The 20907-nt window shown below is 43.7% G+C and overlaps 1 protein-coding gene across 1 annotated transcript in view; it reads right to left on the reverse strand.

Annotated features, from left to right (window-relative positions):
- Positions 1-387: 387 nt before the first annotated feature.
- rnls (renalase, FAD-dependent amine oxidase) overlaps positions 388-20907 on the reverse strand; it is a 136227-nt gene continuing 115707 nt past the window's right edge. Inside the window, exons 5-7 of the mRNA XM_080205497.1 lie at positions 17056-17229; positions 13568-13743; positions 388-3293 (exon numbers count right to left, since the gene is read on the reverse strand). Coding sequence (XP_080061623.1) covers positions 3141-3293; positions 13568-13743; positions 17056-17229 — 503 coding nt within the window. The 3' untranslated portion in view covers positions 388-3140. The remainder of the gene's footprint in view (positions 3294-13567; positions 13744-17055; positions 17230-20907) is intronic.

Below are 20907 nucleotides of genomic sequence, written 5' to 3' on the forward strand. Positions count from 1 at the left end.
CATCAGTTACTTAGCTGAAGTTTTATCCTACTGTGAATGACGACTGCATATCGAGCACTATTTACATTACAGCCGAGTGCTACATGCAGGAATTCAAATACCGGGTCTCAGCAGGATTTGAACAAAATCTGCCAGATGAAACCTGCTGTCTTTTGGGATGTGGCGTGGGCAGTAGATCTCAGCGTTCTCTTCAGTTCCTTATAGAGATCACTAAAAACTTGATGTGAGGTGGTTTCATATTAATTACAAAACCCAGCCAATTTTAGTCATACAAAATCCAAATGTGCACTCTTAAAAAAAATCAGTTTTGTACTTCCTGTGCGCAAAGATTCTTTTCTTCTGGATATACTTGATGGCATGTAAAAGACTGAAACTACCAAGTTGTGTGATCAGAAAATACATTTTATTTTCAAAACTATACAGCACCATTTTAATGCCTGTCAGACAGGTGACAATAAAGTCCCCATTCTTTATTTGCTGTGGAAAGTGGTAAGATGGGAAAGTAATGTTCCCAAGGCTTGATTTCCAATCATAAATTTAAGTTTTTTAAGTTTATTTACTAGTGTAACAAGTAAGCTTATATAAACACAGCAATGAAATTACAGTGAAAATCCCTATTTGCCACATTCCGGTGCCTGTTCGGGTACACGGAGGGAAGATATAGCACGGCCAATGCACCTAACAACATGTCTTTCAGACTGTGGGAGGAAATCCACGCAGACAAGGAGAACGTGCAGACTCTGAACAGACAGAGACCCAAGCTGGGAATTGAAACCAGGTCCCTGGTGCTCTGAGGCAGCAGTACTAACAACTGTGCCACCATGGATTGGGGATTGGAGTGGATGCTCAATGTTCAAACTTTGGCTGGATTAGCAAAACTGGTACCAGGCAGTGACAGATAGGGATGCTGTAGGGAAATGAGGGTGTGACATTTTAACTTGGGTCATGTTTCTACGTCACTAACTCTGGCCACACAGTAAGCAACTTTAGTTAGCTATCTATCCATATATCTATATTTGGAAAAGTCCACACTAGTCACTGGGTTGCTTGTCCGGGAGACGTGGTCTGGGTGCTTGTGAAAGGGGCGGTATTAAAACTAAAAAATACACAGACACAGCAAAGCTAATAAAAACAAAGTGCTGGCAAAACTCAACAGCTCTGGCAGCATCTGCAGAGAGAAAAGCAGAGTTAATGCTTTCAATCCGATAGGAGTCATCTTTGAAGAATATTCATATTGGATTCAAAGGTCAAATCTCTCCCCGTCCCCACAGATCTGCTGCCAGAAATGCTGAGATTTTCCAGCACTTTCTGTTATTATTTCACGTCACCGGCATCCGCTGTACTTTTTGTGTTTACTTTTGCAAAGCCAACTCTGTTCCTCTTGCTCCTGCTGGGATGATAGTAGGGTGTTTATTACAGACTGCCATCCTTGTGGCGGCAGCCTTGGGGGTGGTGAAGCCAGGGAGGAAGACCGGGGAAATAAAGGGGAGTTGTATCGGGCTGATGTCCAGATGCAATCCCACGCCTGGAAAGTATTTCATGGGGCGGGTGGGGACCTGGATCAGCTGCTCGAACCATGGAAGAGTGTAGTTAATTAAGCCAATTACATATCAAATTATTTTGGTTTACAGCCGTGACTGCATTTTGTTGCCAGCAGCGCACCCCCACCCCGTCCCTGGCTATGTGCAAACACTACCAGCGCACTGGACGCCACCTCCCTCCCTTTGGGGAGAGGGGTGAGCTATCTGCGCCAGAGGCTCCATGCCCCAAGAAAGGGGTAGCAGCCAGGAAAGATTTTCCCTCCACTTCCATGGGGCCTAAGGTCTTCAGCAGTACAAATTATACCCTTCAAGGCTTCCTCTGACGAGGTGCCCTCATGGTCTTTGACCTACCTCAGCAGAGTCCAGCTCCCCCCAGTGGCACTGTGGAGGCTCCAGATGTGAACCTCTGTCTGTAAGAGGAGACCACCCTGCCACCTGGATGGCAAGTGCGGAGGCAGCTAATTAAGAGGCTGCCTCTAAGAATATTGCATCACCGGGCATGCTACTGGTGAATGTGGGCTCACAATCCCCCTTTTGTACCAATGTCAGGGTCCCAAAGCCAGCAAGAAAACCCAGTCACTGGGCCTGTGTCACAGCTGAATGCAGGACAGGTAGAAGCAACATGAATCTGAAGAGCAATTCTGCTTTTGGCTGTTCTTCCTCGTCTCTGTGAAGAGAGTCTTTGAGGGAGTCTGCCACCCTCTACTAGAATCATAGCATCCCTACAGTGCAGAAGGAGGCCATTTGGCCGATTGAGTCCGCACCAACCACAATCCCACCCAAGCCCTATCCCCACAACCCCATGCATTTACGCTAGCTAACACTAACGGGCAATTTAGCATGGCCAACCCACCTAACCCTGCATATCTTTGGACTGTGGGAGGAAACCGGTGCACTGAGGGGAAACCCACATGCAAACTCCACACAGACAGTGACCCAAGCTGGAAATTTAACACAGGCCCCTGCCTCTGTGAGGGAGCAGTGCTAGCCACCGTGCTGTCCAGCTCTCTGTGAGGAATGACCATAAGCTCACCTGGCAAGAGAAGGCGAGGCTGGAACGCCGGTCGAGATTAGTAACTGAAGAAAGAGACGGAATCCGTGTTCCGACCCACCCGACAGTGAGATTGTTCCGTGTTTAATCCAACAGTCTGAGAAAATAAGCCAAATGGGAAGAAAATTCCAAAAACGTTACTTTTGTATGAAAACTGCTGTGTCTGGCTCTGCAGTTTAGAACATAAAATGATTTAATATTATGTTACATGGAATATATAGTGTGAAATTTGGCTAAGAGTTGCATTTTCTAAAGCTCTAACAACGTTAATCACTACACACAGGATCATTACTTGGATTACTACTAGGCAGTTTCTCATTGTACTCAGACCTGTCTCCCTGGATCCTGATGTCAAATGCATAACATATGTTTCCATTATTTTCTAGTGCAGATGCAAATATGATCTATGTGCCAAATTCTCCCGGGGTGGGGGAAGGGGGGAACTATTGATTTCATCCGCACTCTGAAGAGCCTCCATTAACGGGGTCTGCAATAATGAATGAGATCAGAGACAAGGCAAAGTACTCAAAAGTAAGAGGTGCAGACAGTTAAAAATGACATTTAAACACATCCAGGATTGTCAAGGCAGATTCTGTGCAGCCATCAAAGTTTGAATGTGTAAAGCTATCACCGCCACACACAAGAAGCGGCTGAACGTGAAGCGTCATGTGTCCCCGGCAGCTCGGAACCGATTTGATGACCTGCAGGAAAAGCAGTGGGAAATTATTGTACGGTTTGCCGTTTCACAACCCACCTCCCCCCCAGTTGAAGATTCCATCTCCCACGCTGTGCTAATGGTTTCTGTCCTGGGAGCGCTACAGAATATAAGTTACAAAAATAAACGACAGATCTCGCTGTGGGATTAAAGATGTCACTAGCTGGGTAGAAAGAAAAGAGATGTACAGTACTTTTTGTGTTATTGTTATGCTCAAAAGTGACATCCCATTGGCAAGATCAAAGATGAAAGGGCACATCTTCACCAGTTACAGCAGTTTCAGCATCTAAGGACCGGTTGAACTGTTACGTGGGATCCTCCAGTCTCTGATCAGCTGCTGAACTTTTTCATTCAATTTCATGTTAGGTATCTTTCAGATGACAATTGAATAGCTAAAAGTAGAACATACAACTGACACTATTAATGGACAAATAATTCTATGCTGTCTCTTTGCTATTTTAACAGCAACGGTAAGCTATTTAAAATAAACCAATTAACGGCACCATTTAAACAGCAAACAGAAGAATGTTTTATATGTTTTATATTTGGGATTGTTGTCGTGATGTTGTCACTTAAGAGTCGAGTCACGTATATAATTCAGGATGTCAGTGCAGCTTTGCCTCATTCTCTAGATCAAGCCTTTGTAAAGTTAACAGTTATTAAATAAACCTCTGTTGTTGTTTGCATCCAACCCCACATGCTATCACTTCATGTTCTCTTATCCTCCAAGTGCAGTCTATAGCAGGATGAAAAGAGTACTGGCGACGAGGACCGAGTTAAATTGTTCGTGAGCAAAAAATAAAAATTGGAGCTGCACTTGCCAACTGGAAACTTTGATACTTTCGACGGTGGGGTAGAATGAACAGCAGGTCAGGCAGTTGTGCCTGGCATCAGACAGGTACGTTTGTTGGGCAGAAGAGGGAAAAGGTCCATACTGAAATTTCAAACCGGCAGCCCGAGGAGTTGAGGCTGCAGAGCTCAGCACATGCACGGTTAGACTGGGGCACGGAGGTAGAGTGAGACAGAGAGATTTTGTGCATTGCATAAAACTAAGACAAGCTGCTAAATTTGGCTCATGTTAAAATTTACAAAATAAGCTAAACCCTCGAGACTAAGGGAATCTGCTGTGAGAACGTTGCTGAATAGATCTCAGTATCGCTGTAAAATAGAGGGAAAATGTGGTGTCATTGTCCCATCCATGGAACAATCGGAGATTTGGTAGTGCTATGCGGAAAAATTTCAGTTTTATATCTCGGCAAACAAGATTCCTGAGGATATCGTAGACCCTGCTTTTCTCAGCACCATTTACTATAAAGCTTATCATTCAGTCCAGAATTTAGTATATCTCGAGAAACCTGGTAGCAAAACATACCAAGTATTAACTAAGATACTGGAGAACTAATACTCACCCGAACCATTGATTATTGTGGAGTGTTTTAAGTTCCACAGGAGAAATCAGCTAGAAGGAGAAAATATAGTACAATTTGTTGTAACCCTAAGGCATCTCAAGTGCATTGTGAATTTGGTGACACTCTGGATGATATGCTCAGAGACCATCTGGTTTGTGGGCTGAGGAATGAGGCTGTACAGCAGAGATTGCTAACTGAATGGAATTTAAGTCTGGAAACATCCCTAGACATGGCCATTTTGATGCAGCTGGTTGCTAAGGAGGCTTCTCAGCTTGGAGCAGGCACAAGGATCCATAACATGGCTGCCAGAGAAAGTCTACCCAGCAACAGGCATGTCATCACTGTGCAAAATGGGACATTACACTCAATTGGAGAAAGCAGCACTGTGTATTACCTTTGCAGTGTGAAAATTTCACCAATTCCTCTAGTGTCAACACCTCACTTTTTTGATAGAACACCTGAACTATTTTTGGGCCACCTAAAGGTATCCCATTGCTTGCCATGGGATGGTCTTTATTACTATCTGCATATTCCTACAAGATTAAATACTGTCAGTCTGAGAGTCATGCCAATGCTGATGCATTATCATGACTGCCTTTGCCTACTGGTCAAATAGCACACAGTAGTGCTTCCAGTATTTTCTAGTTTTCGCTGATAGAACATAGAACATAGAACATTACAGCGCGGAACAGGCCCTTCGGCCCACGATGTTGCGCCGACCAGTTAAAAAAACAAACAACAACAATGACCCACTAACCTAAACCAATCCCTTTTCGTCCATAAACCTGTCCACAGACCTCTTAAACGCCCCCAAACTAGGCGCATTTACAACTGCAGCAGGCAGGGCATTCCAATCCCTCACCATAACTACCCCCCCTTAGTTTAAAGCCATGCCCCCTCGTGCTAGATTTTTCCATCAGAGGAAAAAGGCTATCACTATCCACCCTATCTAAACCTCTAATCATCTTATATGTTTCAATAAGATCCCCTCTTAGCCGCCTTCTTTCCAGTGAAAACAACCCCAAATCCCTCAGCCTCTCCTCATAGGATCTCCCCTCCATACCAGGCAACATCCTGGTAAACCTCCTCTGCACCCTCTCCAAAGCCTCCACATCCTTCCTGTAATGTGGGGACCAGAACTGCACACAATACTCCAAGTGCGGCCGCACCAGAGTTGTGTACAGTTGCAACATAACGCTACGACTCCTAAATTCAATCCCCCTACCAATAAACGCCAAGACACTGTATGCCTTCTTAACAACCTTATCTACTTGATTCCCAACTTTCAGGGATCTATGTACACATACACCTAGATCCCTCTGCTCCTCCACACTATTCAAAGTCTTCCCCTTAGCCCTATACTCAACACATCTGTTATTCCTACCAAAGTGAATTACCTCACATTTCTCTGCATTAAACTCCATCCGCCACCTCTCGGCCCAGCTCTGCAACCTGTCTAAAGTCTTCCTGCAAACTATGACACCCTTCCTCACTATCTACCACACCTCCGACTTTGGTGTCATCAGCAAATTTACTGATCCACCCAACTATACCCTCATCCAGATCATTAATAAAAATCACAAACAGCAGTGGCCCCAACACAGATCCCTGAGGCACACCACTTGTAACCGAACTCCATGATGAATATTTACCGTCAACCACTACCCTCTGTCTCCTATCCGCTAGCCAATTCCTAATCCAGTTCCCTAGATCACCCCCAATCCCATACATCTGCATTTTGTGCAGAAGCCTACCATGGTGAACCTTATCAAACGCCTTACTAAAATCCATATACACCACGTCCACTGCCTTACCCCCATCCACCTCTTTGGTCACTTTCTCAAAAAACTCAATAAGGTTAGTAAGGCAACTCAATAAGGTTAGTAAGGCAGAAATGAATGTGGCTGCCATTCTGAATCTGTGACAGACATCAGCACATGCAGTGGAACATTGTGGCCTATCTCATCTCGCATCCCACTCACAATACAAACATCATCGCTTCAGCTGACCTGAAGTCAACTGCATTTAATTCTTTAATTATTGAACACATGTAACAACAGTCAAATGTTGCATTAACACATGGAGGGCAACACAAAGCTGCTGCAAAATAGTACACCAAATCATTGAGTTTCCTGGATTGTTTCATCATCACATGCAACTTAACATTTTCAATTCAAAAAAAGCTAAGAAATAGGATTAATGCAATTTTTTCCCATACCTCTTCTAAAAATCAAACACACAAGAGAAACAAATGGACAAATCACTGCAGGGAGAAGATGTTTGGTTATTTCAGAATTATATCAATTCCTTTGGTCAGAGGTGCTAAAGTGAGATGACCATCAAGAGAAGGTGGAGAAGAACTAGACCCAAGATATCAGTTCAAATTGTCACACAACCTTCAATCATTATTTACCCACAAATCCCACCATCCCCTCCCTTCTTATTAGAATCATTCAATGTCTGCACTCTGGGGAAGAAGTAAGTTATTCTAATAATAGCAAATAATTTGTAAAAGTTATAATGGCAAGGTATCAAATATTAGATTACTAATTTTACCATTAAGGGGTTGGGTGTTACAGGTGAAATTGTGGATTTGTTCAGCATGTCCCAGTGACTGCAGCTCAGGTTCACTGACAGACCAGAAATGATCCAGTGATGGGGAAGGTATTGGAAATGTTGTTAAAATGGAGGACAGCTGGAATGCATCTCGAATTCATGCCATATATTTCCAGAACACTCAAGCTGGCAGTACAGGACAGATGCCTGTTGTGGGGCATATGTGTAATAATTTCTCCAAAGTTGTACCAAGAGTATTGGAACAATTATATGAAGGGCACCCAGGTATATATCAAATGAAAGAATTTACAAGAATCCACTGCTGGTGTCCTGGACTTGATGCCCTGATTGAGGAGAAAGGACTGTTCCAGTCATGTGTGGGGGTAATGGGACAATGGGTGTAATGGGGACAACCACCTTTGTCCCCATTACACCCATGGGAATGGTCTAAAAAGCCTTGACAATTGATACATTGACTTCACAGGTCTATATGAAGCACACATGTTCATGGTTGTTGTAGATGCACACTCCAAGTGGCCAGAATTGTCATAATGAAGTCAACAACTGCAGAACAAATCACCCAATAGCTCAGTGAGATCTACGCTAAATTTCTTCCCACAGTCCAAAGATGCGCAGGTTAGGCAGATTGGCCAAGGCTAAATTGTCCCTTAGTGTTAGGGGGACTAGCTAGGGTAAATGCCCAGGGTTATGGGGTAGGGTCTGGGTGGGATTGTGGTTGGTGCAGACTTGATGGGCTGAATAGCCTCCTTCTGCACCATAGGATTCTACGATACAGCCCACCAATAAATGGTTTAGCCAAAAGGTTTGTCCAGGTCTTGAACATGTACTGAAAGCCTCTGAGGACCAAGGCTCATTAAATCACTGTCTAAACAGTTTCTTAGTGACATATTGCAACAACAAAGTGACTACTCAGAGTTCCCCAGCTTTACTACTGCTGAAGAGACAGCTGAGAACTATCTTTCATCTACTTCTACTGCAGGAGACTTCCGAGATAGTAGAACACAATCAGGAGTCACAAATCTTAAGAGGAGAAGGTAATTCCAAAAGATACTTGTTTCAACAAGGAGCGCAGATTATGGTATGCAGCTGTACTATTAGCAAGAAGTGGATTCCTGCAACTGCACTGACTCAAACTGGCCCTATCTCCTATATAGCTCAAACTGAAGGTCAACTTGTGTGGTCCACACTAGTTAACGTCCAATTTAAACTGTATAGGAGATAGAGCCAGTTTAGCCAGTGCAGTTGCAGGAACCCACTTCTTGCTAATGGAACAGCTGCATATCATAATTTGCATGTAGGTCAGTTGTAAGCTACACACATCAATGTGCCTGTACTGTGTGTGCCAGAACTACCTCCTGGTGAACCACCCATCCATACTACCAGATGTGAGTCCGGCCAATCAGCAGAAACCGAGTCTGGTCACATGTATGGTTTGTGACATCATTGGCATCGTTGCAGGTTTTGCCTCAGTCTAGACCAAACCTTTAAGGAGTTAACAGCTATTGACTTAACTTCTGTTGTTATTTGCACCCAGTCCCATATACTATCACTTTATGTCCTTTTACCCTACCAGTGCAGTATATGACAGTATATGAATGAGCCACTAGCCAAAGCCCAATTATCTCCAATCTGGTTTGCTAGCTGCTATTTTAACAGTGAAGCTATTAAATGGATTAACTTAGTGGCACTATGGAAATTATTGAGGGTAAATTTAAAAATGCAGAGTAGGATAATGGAATCACAGCATTGGGTGTCCAAAATGAAGAGAAATGTTGGAAAGCAGGGATTAAAAAATGCAATGGCTACAATTTGATGTAAATTCACTCTGTACATGGAGAGAATTGGAATGTGTAAAACGGAAAGATTCTGAGGGAGAATGAGTCAGCATGAGACTGAGACTGTATGAGTCTTGATCTCGTTGTTCGTGTGAAGCCTTTGTCACTTCAGAAAGATTAATCTCCCCACCCCATTCCAATCTGAGGAACATTTCTGCAATGCAATTGCATTTGTTGTCTACAGCCACTGATAGAACAGGCTCAGGTGAAAGGCCAAAAGTTCTTAAACTGATCATAGAATCCCTACAGTGCAGAAGGAGGCCATTTAGTCTATCGAGCCTGCACCAACAACAATCCCACTAAGGCCCTATTTCTATAGTCCCATGTTATAGAAATATATCCCCCATGTCATTTACTCTGTTAATTCCCCTGACACTAAACGGCAATTTAGCATTCAAGTCAGGACTGTGAGTGACTTGGAGGGAATTTCCAGGTGGTGGCGTTTCCATGTGTCGCTGCACTTGTCCCTTTAGATGAGAGTGGTTGGAAGTTTGGAAGGTGCTGCCTGAGGCGACTTGGTGAGTTCCTTCTGTGCATCTTGTGGGCGGCACACACTGCTGCTACTGTGAGTCAGCGGTGGAAGGAGTGAATGCTTATGGATGGGTACCAATCAAGTGGGCTGTTTTAATCTGGATGGTGTCAAGATTATTGAGTGTTGTTGGAGCTGCATCCATCCCAAGTGGGGAGTATTCCATCACTCTCCTGTTTGTGCCTTGTAGATGGTGGATAGGCTTTGGGGTGTCAGGAGATGAGTTACTTGCTGCATGATTCCTAGCCTCTGACCTGCTCTTGTAGCTACAATATTTATATTTATGGAGCACCCAGAGGAAACCCACTCAGACACGGGGAGAACTTACAGACTCCACACAGGCAGTGACCCATGTCCCTGACGCTGTGAGGCAGCAGTGCTAACCAGTGTGTCACCGTGCCGCCCTAAAGATTGTGATATTATCAGTGACCACGGAGTGTTCTGTTTCTATACATAACACAAGCAGTACATAGTAGCACTTCCACTTGCCCTTGTGCAGGTGGTACAAGCTACAAGACTTCTAACAGTAAGACACCCAGCTTTAGCTGCAAGCAGCTTCTGAATGTGGGAACTGAATCTGTCTGTCCTCCAGGTGAATCTATCATACCATAAAACTCACATATGTACTGCAAAGAAAGTGCACCAATTCTACTGGAAAAAAAATATACACTTAGTTAAATTTTTCACACAAAACCTAAATAGCAAGGACTCAAAAGCATTACGTATTAGCTTTCCAAGCTGCTGTTTCTTTTTGTTAGGAAAATGTATAGTCAGTTAAAGTCTTTGATCTTGAAAGATCCAGATGATCGTCAATGGATCCCTTGGTTAATCCACTGATCTGTCGGGATCAGGAATGTCTCGGGTTCAATCCTGAGTCTGTGGTGCATTAGCTGATCTGAACTGCAAGCTGGTAATGGGACCATTGTTGGTTATATTGTCTCAGGTTACAGAGAGGCCACTTGGCCAGGGTTTCTGCTCCTGATTGCTCTCCTGGAAGTGTGCGCGCGTGTGTGGATATCAGCTGGGGACAGATTTGGCCAGCATACCTCCCATGACCAAATAGTCCGTTGCTTCCCCTCCTGTTAGCAGCTCCACAGCAGAGTGGCACTCCTATCCATTCACGTGACTTCACTAACTGCCCAGGGCTCTTCTTTGCTCTGTGGGGGGGGATGTTTGAAATGGGAAAACCACTCGCGCTAGGCTAACTGCGATTGGGAAGTTCAATTCCAGTGCAGCGGGTTAAAGGAGGACTTTTAGAACAGCGGACTGTGTGCGTGAGGAGCAGCAGGCTAGGGGGCTGTGGGAGTCGGCAGCAGCAGGAAATGTGCCCAGATTCTCTTTGTTCATGGAGATGGTATAGTCTCAAGTCAGGTTAAGAAGGGACTGAACTGTTGGGCACTGAGGACAAGAGGAGGGTAATTCGCGTATGGACAAAGCTTGCAGAAAGTGTCAGAGGTGTTGGAAATGGTGGGGGCCAATTTAAGTCCAGGTACTGCCTCTGTCACACATGTAGCCTTCATCCACGTCTTTTCCCTTTAATCATCTAGGTGTTGGGGAAACTCACTTATACAAAGAGCAGTAAACACTCAGCAATGGTTCAACTCACAAACGCACTATCAACTCACACAATCTTCAGAGGATCAATACATCTTCTCATTCTACTTATATTGCCAATTATATGGTGATGGTGATAATTTGGGATGGGTTGGGGGCTGTCAGGGTCTGTAATCAGTCTTCAGAAGTCCCTTCAACAAAATCCCTTTATTTACAACTCTAACAGCAACGTACACAGAGTGTGAGCAGTCTACCTTCAGGACTGCCTGAGGAACTGACACTCCCAGTTAAATGCAAGGATATCCTGGCACTGTCCACAGGGCAGCAGGCAGTGCCAAGGGGGTAGGGCCTGAGGGGGCAGGACCAAGCAGGGGTGGAGCCAAACCGGGGAGTAGGAGGTAAGAGGGAGGCAAGGAGGGAACTCTGCAAGGCAGTGGGGGTTAATGGTGTGGCTGGCCATCGGAGGCTGGGGCTGGTTATCAGGTGGCTGACAATCAGGGGAGGAGGAGGAGGAGGAGGAATGTCCGGGTTGGCCATCACTGGGGGGGGGGGGTTCAGAGCTGGCAATCGGGGGGGGGGAGGGGGGGGGGGGGAGGGGGGGGGAGGGGGGGGGGGGGGGGGGGGGGGGGGGGGGGGGGGGGGGGGGGGGGGAGGGGGGGAGGGGGGGGGGGAGGGGGGAGGTTGGTGGGGGTCAGGGCTGGCGATGTCCGGGGGCTGGGGAAGTGGGGGTTGGCGCTGTGGCGGTCAGGGCCAGCACTGTCAGGGGTGGGGGGTGGGTAGCGTTTGGGTTGGGGCCAGTGATGTCTGAAGGGTCAGGGCCAGCGATTGGAAGACTGGCGATCATGGGGGAGGCATTGGTGCGTGTGCAGCGGCCCCCTGCCCAGCCTGATGCTGGCCTTTTGAGTGGGATCAGGCCCATCTACATTGTAATTCAGGCGTTGGGCAAAACGAATTGTGGGGGTTAGTGACTCCCATCTGACTCCATTTAAATGTGGGGTGGGAATTTCTGTGAGCTCCTTCCCACCCCGCCGCAGCCATTGAGGTTTCCTCTTGCTGTCAGGAAACCCACAGAGGATGCAAGGTGGGAGGTTTGCTGTCAAGGGGACTGAAGGATCCCACTGGTGCGAAAGATTGCAAAATCCCACTCATACTGTTGCAGTATCTCTCGGCCTTTTGGCTAAGATGCAAATGAGATCACACCTTGGAGGAGGAACGAAACCTACTCCAATCAGCTTGGATCATGTAGATCAAGCCCAAGACAGAAGGTGCGAGCCCTGTCTTGTCGGCTTGGATCGGGAATGTCTCAACTTGTTGAGACTCTGAATTGGACTTGATTTGATTGAATTGGAATAAAAACAAAATTTGGGGGATACTTCTGATGTTAGACTGGTGGCTTTGAGATAGTAAGCTCAGTGTTCCATCTTACTGACTCAATTCCCCCGTAAAACAGGAGGAAGTCCAGGCTTTACTGTCTAACAAAAATGATGAGAGACCATTTGAGCAGGATATTGACATAGCCGCTTCCCGAGTAAATCTACAACAGCAAGAAGTCACTGAGCTGAGGAAGGAAGAGAAGGGCTGGAATTTTACCATCTCGACCACCCCAGAATTGGAGCAGGTGATGCTCGCGGAACAGCATTCTCCATCAGCCTCAAACAGGATCTTACGAGCTTTGGGTGGGCGTTAAAATTCTGGCAGAGGAATCTAATGGCAAACTCAAAGGAAAATGGCAGGTTGGATCTGGAGGTTTTAATGTGACTCCGAAGCAGCTGGATTAGAAAGCCTCTCTATTCCTTCTTGAAAGTCACCTCATTGTGTTCAGCTGTTGAAGAATAAATAGCTGCCAATCCATTGGTAACAAAAGGCAAAATACAGCTACCATTCATTAACTAATCATTGCAGCTTAAGATTTGGATTTCTAAATATATATAAAGGTCTGATGGGATGTTCCGATGACAGAAAGGAACCCCATTGAATTAAGAATTCCACCTCAGAAATGATGTTTATCTGGTTCGACACTCTGCTCCATTAACTATCTGGATAACTTTCCATCACACAAATAAATATAAAGCCAAATGTTTCATCCTATGGATTGAAAAGTGGACGCCAATTTGGAGGCTTTAATGGCATTCTAGATTTATTATCCAGCTCGTACACCTTTTAAGGCCTTTTTTGTCTAAGGTTTACTTTTAACATGTTGCAATCAAAATAATTGCATGGCTCTCATCCATTCCCCTTGAGATATACACTAGGCTTTGGCTGGACCTGCCAAACAACAAAATAACATCACAGTTTTATGTTTCTGATTTGAAGCAAAAAGTTGCTTAGGTCACGTAGCCATTGCAATCAGCATTACCTGTGAGTATCTCCATTTGTGACACTTGGTACTTCTAGACTTGGGCAATCCTGGCAGAACTCGCTGTAACTGTTCAAGGATCAGAGGTTCCACCTCCTCCTTATCCTTTTGGACATGTTCAACTCCAAACTGAACAGTGGTGTGGACAACTATGGAAGTGCAAACTTCAGGGGATTCTGTACAGAGCAGTGAAACAATAAGCACAGGTGTTTATATCATCACGAATGAGATTGACTAAGTAAGAACACAAGAAATGGGAGCAGGAGAAGACCATTCAGCCCATCAAGCCTGCTCTACCATTCAATATGATTATGACTGGTCTTGTGCTTCACTTTTGCGCTCGCTCTCCATATCTCTTGATTCCTGAGAGATCAAAAATATGTCTCTCTGTCTTAAACATGTTCATTGACAACGCATCCACAACCCTCTGGGGTACAGAATTACAGAGATTCATAACCCTTTAAGTGAATGAATTTCTTCCCATCCTAATCTTATATAGTCATATTCATATCCCAAGACTGTGTCCCCTTGTTCTAGATTCCCCACCCAGAAGAAGCAACCTGTCAGTATCTATCTTGTCAAGTCCCTTCAGAATTAATGCAATCACCTAATTTTTCTAAACTCCAGAAAATATACACATAATTTACTCAGCCGCTCATCATAGGACAACTCTCTTTTCCCAGGGACCAATCGAATGAACCTTCACTGTATTAGCTCTAATCAAATATATCCTTCCTTAAACATGGAGACCAAAGTTTGGCAGTAGGTATGGTCACACCAAAGCTCTGTGCAACTGTAGAGTGACTCCTTTAATTCTGCATTCCAATCCTCTTGCAAAAAAGATCAACATGTCATTTGCTTTATCTCCATACTGGCTTTTTCTGTTTCTTGTACTAGTGTACCCCAGTCTCACTGGACTTCAACATTTAAAGTTTCATGTATCTTAAAAAAAATTCTACTTTTCTATTCTTAACATCTTTGCCATTTTTTTGCCTACTCACCTGGCAATTCTCTGTGTCCTCCAACAACTCGCATTCCCATCTGGCTTTGCATTATCTTAGACACATAGGGCAGGATTTTACAGCCTCGTTCGTCCTGAAACAGTAAAATCATCCCCTCACCACCACCACCACCAAGGTCAACGGACCTTTCTAGGGTCCAACCTTCGCCTGCTCTTGTTCCTGTGGCGGGTGGAGCGGTAAATTCCCAGCCATTGTCTCTTTGTCTAAGTCATTGATATAGCTGAGGTGGTATACTGTAATTGGCTGAGGTTCTAGCACTGATCTTTGCACTAGTCATAGTCTACCAATGTAAAAATGCCCCACTTATCCCTCCTCTCTGCTTCATCTGCGTTAACCAATCCGTGCCAATATTCAACCCCAACTCCATGAGCCCTTACCCTTTGTATTAACCTTTCACGAAGCATCTTATTGAATGCTGGTATGAGTCCAAGTACACCACATCTCCTGGTTCCAATTTATTTACCCTATTAGTTACATCCTTAAAAATCTCTAAATTTGTCAAACATGATTTCCCTTTTGTAATATCATGCTGACTTAGCTTTTTCTAAATGTCTTGTTAAGACTTTTTAATAATAGATTCTAATAACACTTTCCTACTGACTAAATGCAGGCTAAGTGTCCCATAGTTCCTGGTTTTCCCTCTTCCATCTTTTTCGAATAGCAATGTTGCATTTGCAAACTTCCAATCTGCTGGGACCATTCCTGAATCTAGGGAAGTTTGGAAAATCATAGCCAGAGCTTCTGCTATCCCTACAGTTATCTCTTTTAGATCCCTAGCATGTAGGCCATCAGGCCCCAGGGATTTGTTAGATTTTAGTCCCTTAATTTTCTCCGATACTTTTTTTCCACTGATATTAATTTCCTTAATTTCCTCACCCTTATTAGTCCTTCTGTTACCCTCTATGTCTTTACTCTGAAGACAATGACTGGAACTTTTTGGCCAGTCACACCATCAGAATCTTCTGTTCCTGCTGATGGCGCTCCTCTGGATTTCACAGCGGTGAGGGGTGCGTTCAACGGGAATCCCCATTGACAATGACGGGACCAGAGGCTACCCTTGCCAATGATGGGCCATCTCTGCAGCCACAAAACACGCAGCAGGTTGCGTGGAAAATCCCACCTAAAGTATTTGTTCAATGTCTCTGCCACCATTTCCTCATTCCCAATGTTAATTTCTTCCTGTTTCTGCTTCTCAAAGGACTATCAACATAGTCAGGTTGCGGCAAAGAGTGAAGCATCACTTTTCCATGCACGTTCAAACTAACAAGCTTGAATCTGTACATGCCATCTGTTGCTAAGTGTTAAAGAATGTAGTGTATACTAAGATGAGAATATCTAAAGGATGAGAGTATCATTGATTCGCAGCTTGGAGCGGGCACAGTGGTTAGCACTACTGCCTGAGAGCACCAGGGTTCAATTCTGGCCTCAGGTCACTGTCTGTATGGAGTTTGCTCATTCCGTGCATGAATTTCCTCCCACAGTCCACAACGTGCAAGTTAGATTGATTGGCCATGCCAAATTGCCCCTTAGTATTAGGGGATTAGCAGGGTAAAATACGTGGTGTATGGGGATAGATCCTGGGTATGACTGTTGTAGTTACAGCCTCAATGGTCCAAAAGGTCTCTTTCTGCACTGTAGGAATTCTATGATATTGGGTAAGCAGCAAGACTTGGGAGGTTGCAGTTTGGATCGCTAGTCCATGCTGGATTAACTGATCTCAGCTAAAGTGGGTGATGTGATATAACAAACCGGCATCAATACCACGTTTTCTAATGGAAATGAAAGGTGGGTGATTTCTATAGGCACTGGTTCAATCTGAGCTCGAGAAATTGGGTATAATTAAAAGTCATTGAATGATGAGTTTGATTCTGCAAAATTAAAATATCAAAGGAAAACTTGCATTTATATCAGGTTAAAGTCCCACAGGTTTATTTGGAATCACGAGCTTTCAGAGCACTGCTCCTTCTCCACTCACCTGATGAAGGAGCAGCACTCCGAAAGCTCGTGATTCCAAATGAACCTGTTGGTTTTTAATCTGGTGTTGTGATGTGCTTAATCCAGTCCAATCCCGACATCTCCACATCACTGCATTTATATAGCGTCTTCCATGACCTTCGGATGTCCCAAAGTACCCCATAGCCAATGAATTACACTTGAAGTATAGCTACTGTTGTCATGAAGACAAATGATGCACAGCAAGGTCCTACAGACAGAGCAATGTGATAATAAACTGATCATCTGTTTTAGATGTCAGTTGAGGGATAAATATTTGCCACATCATTGAAATAGCACCATGGGATCTTTTACTAACATCTCATCCAAAGGTCAGACGGTGTTACTGCCATGAGATTACAGTTAATCTGCCTGGAGTTGATGGACTGTTAGTCTGACAATGGAAATACTCGGTGCAATGTTTTCTGTTACCTTCGCCCCATTGTTATCGAAGAAAATAACGGCAGCACTGACCTAAACTGCGTTTCTTGTTATCGATAGAGATGAAACGTATGCAGGGGTTATCAGCGATGTACTTCGCAGCCCAGGGAACATCAATCTGTGTGCCTGCCTCGTAGAAAAGGGCCAAAGCAAAACGAGAGGAGTAACTTGCCGTTTCCAGTTGCTGCCTTTCTGATTCGCCTATTACTGCAATAAAAAAAAATTATGGAAAAATGAACGGAATGGTGTCATAAAATCAATGCTTCATTCCTGCAACATGCACAGTCAATATTTATTTGACTAAATTGCGACTGCATTACAGCTGTTTGTCATGAAATATTTACAAAGGGGCCTGGGTTGAAATCTAGCTGAGACTGATGAGGTGACGAGCTTGTGTCTCTGATGGTTGTTAAGGGTCAAAAATGAAATCGGTTTAAGTACTCTCAGTTCCGTTCTCAGGGGATGGAACTCCACAGTGCAAAAACCGCACTGACCAATCCTCCGAACCCACCAAGCTCCCTAATGCATTTGAAAATGGGCTAGTGACAAATGGATTTGTGAGCCACACGATTGGCTGTGAGAGCTAGAGGTATTAAACGCTGATTTTAAAGCAACTGGAACCATGGTGCAGACAGTGAGCAGACCCTCAATAGCTGGAACAGAAGTGCAGCCAATGGAGTCCAAAGTGGAAGCAGATGGAGAGATTGCAGTCACAATGTCTGAAGGTGTGCATAAGGGAACACTGAGCGGCTCCGGAAGAAGTGACCATTAAACCTGGCCTAAGTGGAACCAGGGGCTGCCTAATGTTCCAGATAGACTAAATTCACACCAATTTGTTTAGATTAGTCAACTTAACACACAGCTTGGCTACAAATCATCACCAATCATCACTGGCCCAGATGCAAAAACCTTAAAGCTATGAAGCCCTGTTTTATTTTAATACACTGGATCATTAAAAAATGTGAAAAAATATATACATTGCTAATAAATAAATCATTGCCTACCCAATAGCAAAAATGTTAATAACTTCACCTTACATTCTTTGTTCAAATCTGTCCTTCAAACCCGCTAGCCAGGGAATCTCTTTCTTACATTGGTTTCCACATAGTTTTACAGTGTACTGAATGGTTTGCTGTATGGCTTTGATAGATTGCATACTGGGCAAGTTCTATCAGTGCAGATCCATTAGTCACTGGTAATTATTGAGTAAAGTTAGGTTTATAATAATGTAGTTTAATTGTATCACGTGGCCCTGCTGCTTATTTTAGATGATTTTACATTTGGACCATCAACTCCAAGGATTAATGCCATCACTGAATATTTCTCAAAAGGCTCTATTCTCTGATTCTTCTAATGGTGATTGTGTACAGGTTCGAGGAGAGGCTGAGTCATCATAGGCTTTGATGCTGTTTAAGGCTGGCATGCAGCAATATATGGGAGTGAAGTTATACCGTACATTGTGCGTGTTGCAAAGCAATGGCTCCAAAATTGTAATATAGCTGTAGGAATTGTCTAGCATCAAAGTGTGGAATATACCAGGTTGTGAGCTAGTCTGCCATTACATATTTAGATACACACACACACACACACACACACACATATATCTGTGTAAATGTTAAGGCACACACACAGAACTCTGTACACATGTTAAGGAACCCATGCACAGAACTGTAAACACAGTTTAGATACACATACAGAATTTTAAACACACACACACACACACCAAGTACTCCGATGAACACATATTAAAGTTCACATGCACAGAATTCTGAGCATGTTAAGGTGAAGATGTGTATATGCACTCTTAGCTGGTTTAAGAGTTGCAGTGAATACACAGCATAGTCACTTTCCCACTCCAAAACCAGCTAGGTGGATCAACTGCTCCTTGCAGTGTGATAAGAGAACATTAAGGAGTTGTGGTTCCTCAGCTTTATTACGGTTCTTTGTGTGAATTGGTTAGAAGCTAAAACCACATGGCATCAATATTCAAGGAGTGGTTGTTTAAAAACCTTGTACGTGGCTGATGTAATTTGGGAGTTGTTAGATACCCATTTAGCTTTACAAGCCAAACCTTAATATTTGGCTGCTTTGCTTGGGTTATTTTGAAGATAGGTTGCCAAAAATGTACAGTAATGGCTAAACTCTCCTGTTGCTGTCAATGATAAATCACCACTTGTTAGTTTTCGGTGCCTCTGCAATGATTCACTACGATAATGGATATATTATTGTTAAACAACACACAAATCATATCTTCTATAAACTGATGAAAATCTTGTGAAACATCTGACTATGATACACGTTATGGCATTCCTATATCAGCTATTTTAACAAATATTCCTCAATTTATAAATAAACCAGTTAATGCTTCCAGTAAGTAGCTGCTACAAGGTGTTTGTATCATTTATTAACGTTGAAGTTATTTACACAGTCTCTTTCAGATTTCCTCAGTCTTCTTTCCTTTAGCATGTATTTTCTATTCATTAGAAGAACGTGTGTAACAAACAAACAAACATTCTGTCAGTCACAATGCTCCTTAACCATTGCTTTTGATCGGATTTTGATGTCAATGCTTATTTTAAGCTCAAAGTTATTTCTAATGCTTATCGAATAAAATGCTGAGATTTGCCATTCATTGTTGCCAAGCTGCTTCTACGTTTTTGAACTTGGCTGCCTATTGTGGGAAATCAGACATTGCTTCACAGATTGGCTCAAGCATTACTACTTGCAATTAAATAATAAACCAGATGTTTTTGCTGAATTGATGAGTACAAAACCATCCAAGGAAGAACTGATGTGCTCACATTTGCAATTTTATGATTGTGAGAAAAAAAAAGGAAAACTTGCATCTTTATAGGAGCTTTCATGACCCCAGGATGTCCCGGAGTACTTCGTAGTCAATGAAGTACTTCTCCATATTTTTTATTCGTTCATGGGACATGGGCATCGCTGGCTAACATTAATTGCCCATCCCTAGTTGCCCGAGGGCTATTGACAGTCAACCGCATTACTGTAGTTCTGGAGTTGCATGTAGGCCAGATCAGTTAAGGACGGCAGATTTCCTTCCCTAAAGTACATTAGTGAACCAGATGGTTTTTTACTGACAATCGACAATGGTTTCATGGTCATCAGTAGATTACTAATTCCAGTTTTTTTAATGAATTCAAATTCCACCATCTGGATTTGACCCCAGGACATTATCCAAGTTTCTGGATTAATAGTCTAGTGATAATACCATCACCTCACGTGGAAAATGTGGCAACCAATTTGCACACAGCAAACTCCCAGGACACTGGGGTGAACTCCCCTTGCTCTCCTACAAAATAGTGAAGGAGATGCACACTGCAATTTGGAGGAGGTGGTGTTCACTGTACATTCCTATCAATGGGGAGAGATATGTGTTTGATGTGTTGTAATCGACTTAATAACTAATCTGTATGGGATATGGCTATGCCTGGTGCATAGGGAGAGTCTGCACTCGTGTTCTGAGAATTTCAAATTGTAACGTCTGACAAAACATGAGCCTGAACCAGCAAGACAAAATTACTCCTAACAAAACAGTGTGCAATAAATAACACAATTTTAAACAGAAATGATATATTATTCAACGTAACATTGTTTCACTTGGTTTCCTAATGGCTTAGCTTGTTTAACCAGAAAGTAGTTGTATAAGTGTAGGGTTAATAAAGATTCCAGCTTCGATTCTTAGGACAGTGCAGAGCAGGGTAAGGGTGGCACAGTGGTTAGCACTGGTGCCTGACACTGCCAGTGGCCCAGGTTTGATTCCCGGCTTGAGTCACTGCCTGTGCAGAGTTTGCATGTTCTCCCCGTATCTGCTTGGGTTTCCTCCGGGTGCTCTGGTTTCCTCCCACAGTCCGAAGGACGTGC

This window comes from Carcharhinus amblyrhynchos, chromosome 17 (genome assembly GCF_965287045.1).
Source record: "Carcharhinus amblyrhynchos chromosome 17, sCarAmb.v2.hapA, whole genome shotgun sequence".
In the NCBI taxonomy this organism is placed as follows: Eukaryota; Metazoa; Chordata; class Chondrichthyes; order Carcharhiniformes; family Carcharhinidae; genus Carcharhinus; species Carcharhinus amblyrhynchos.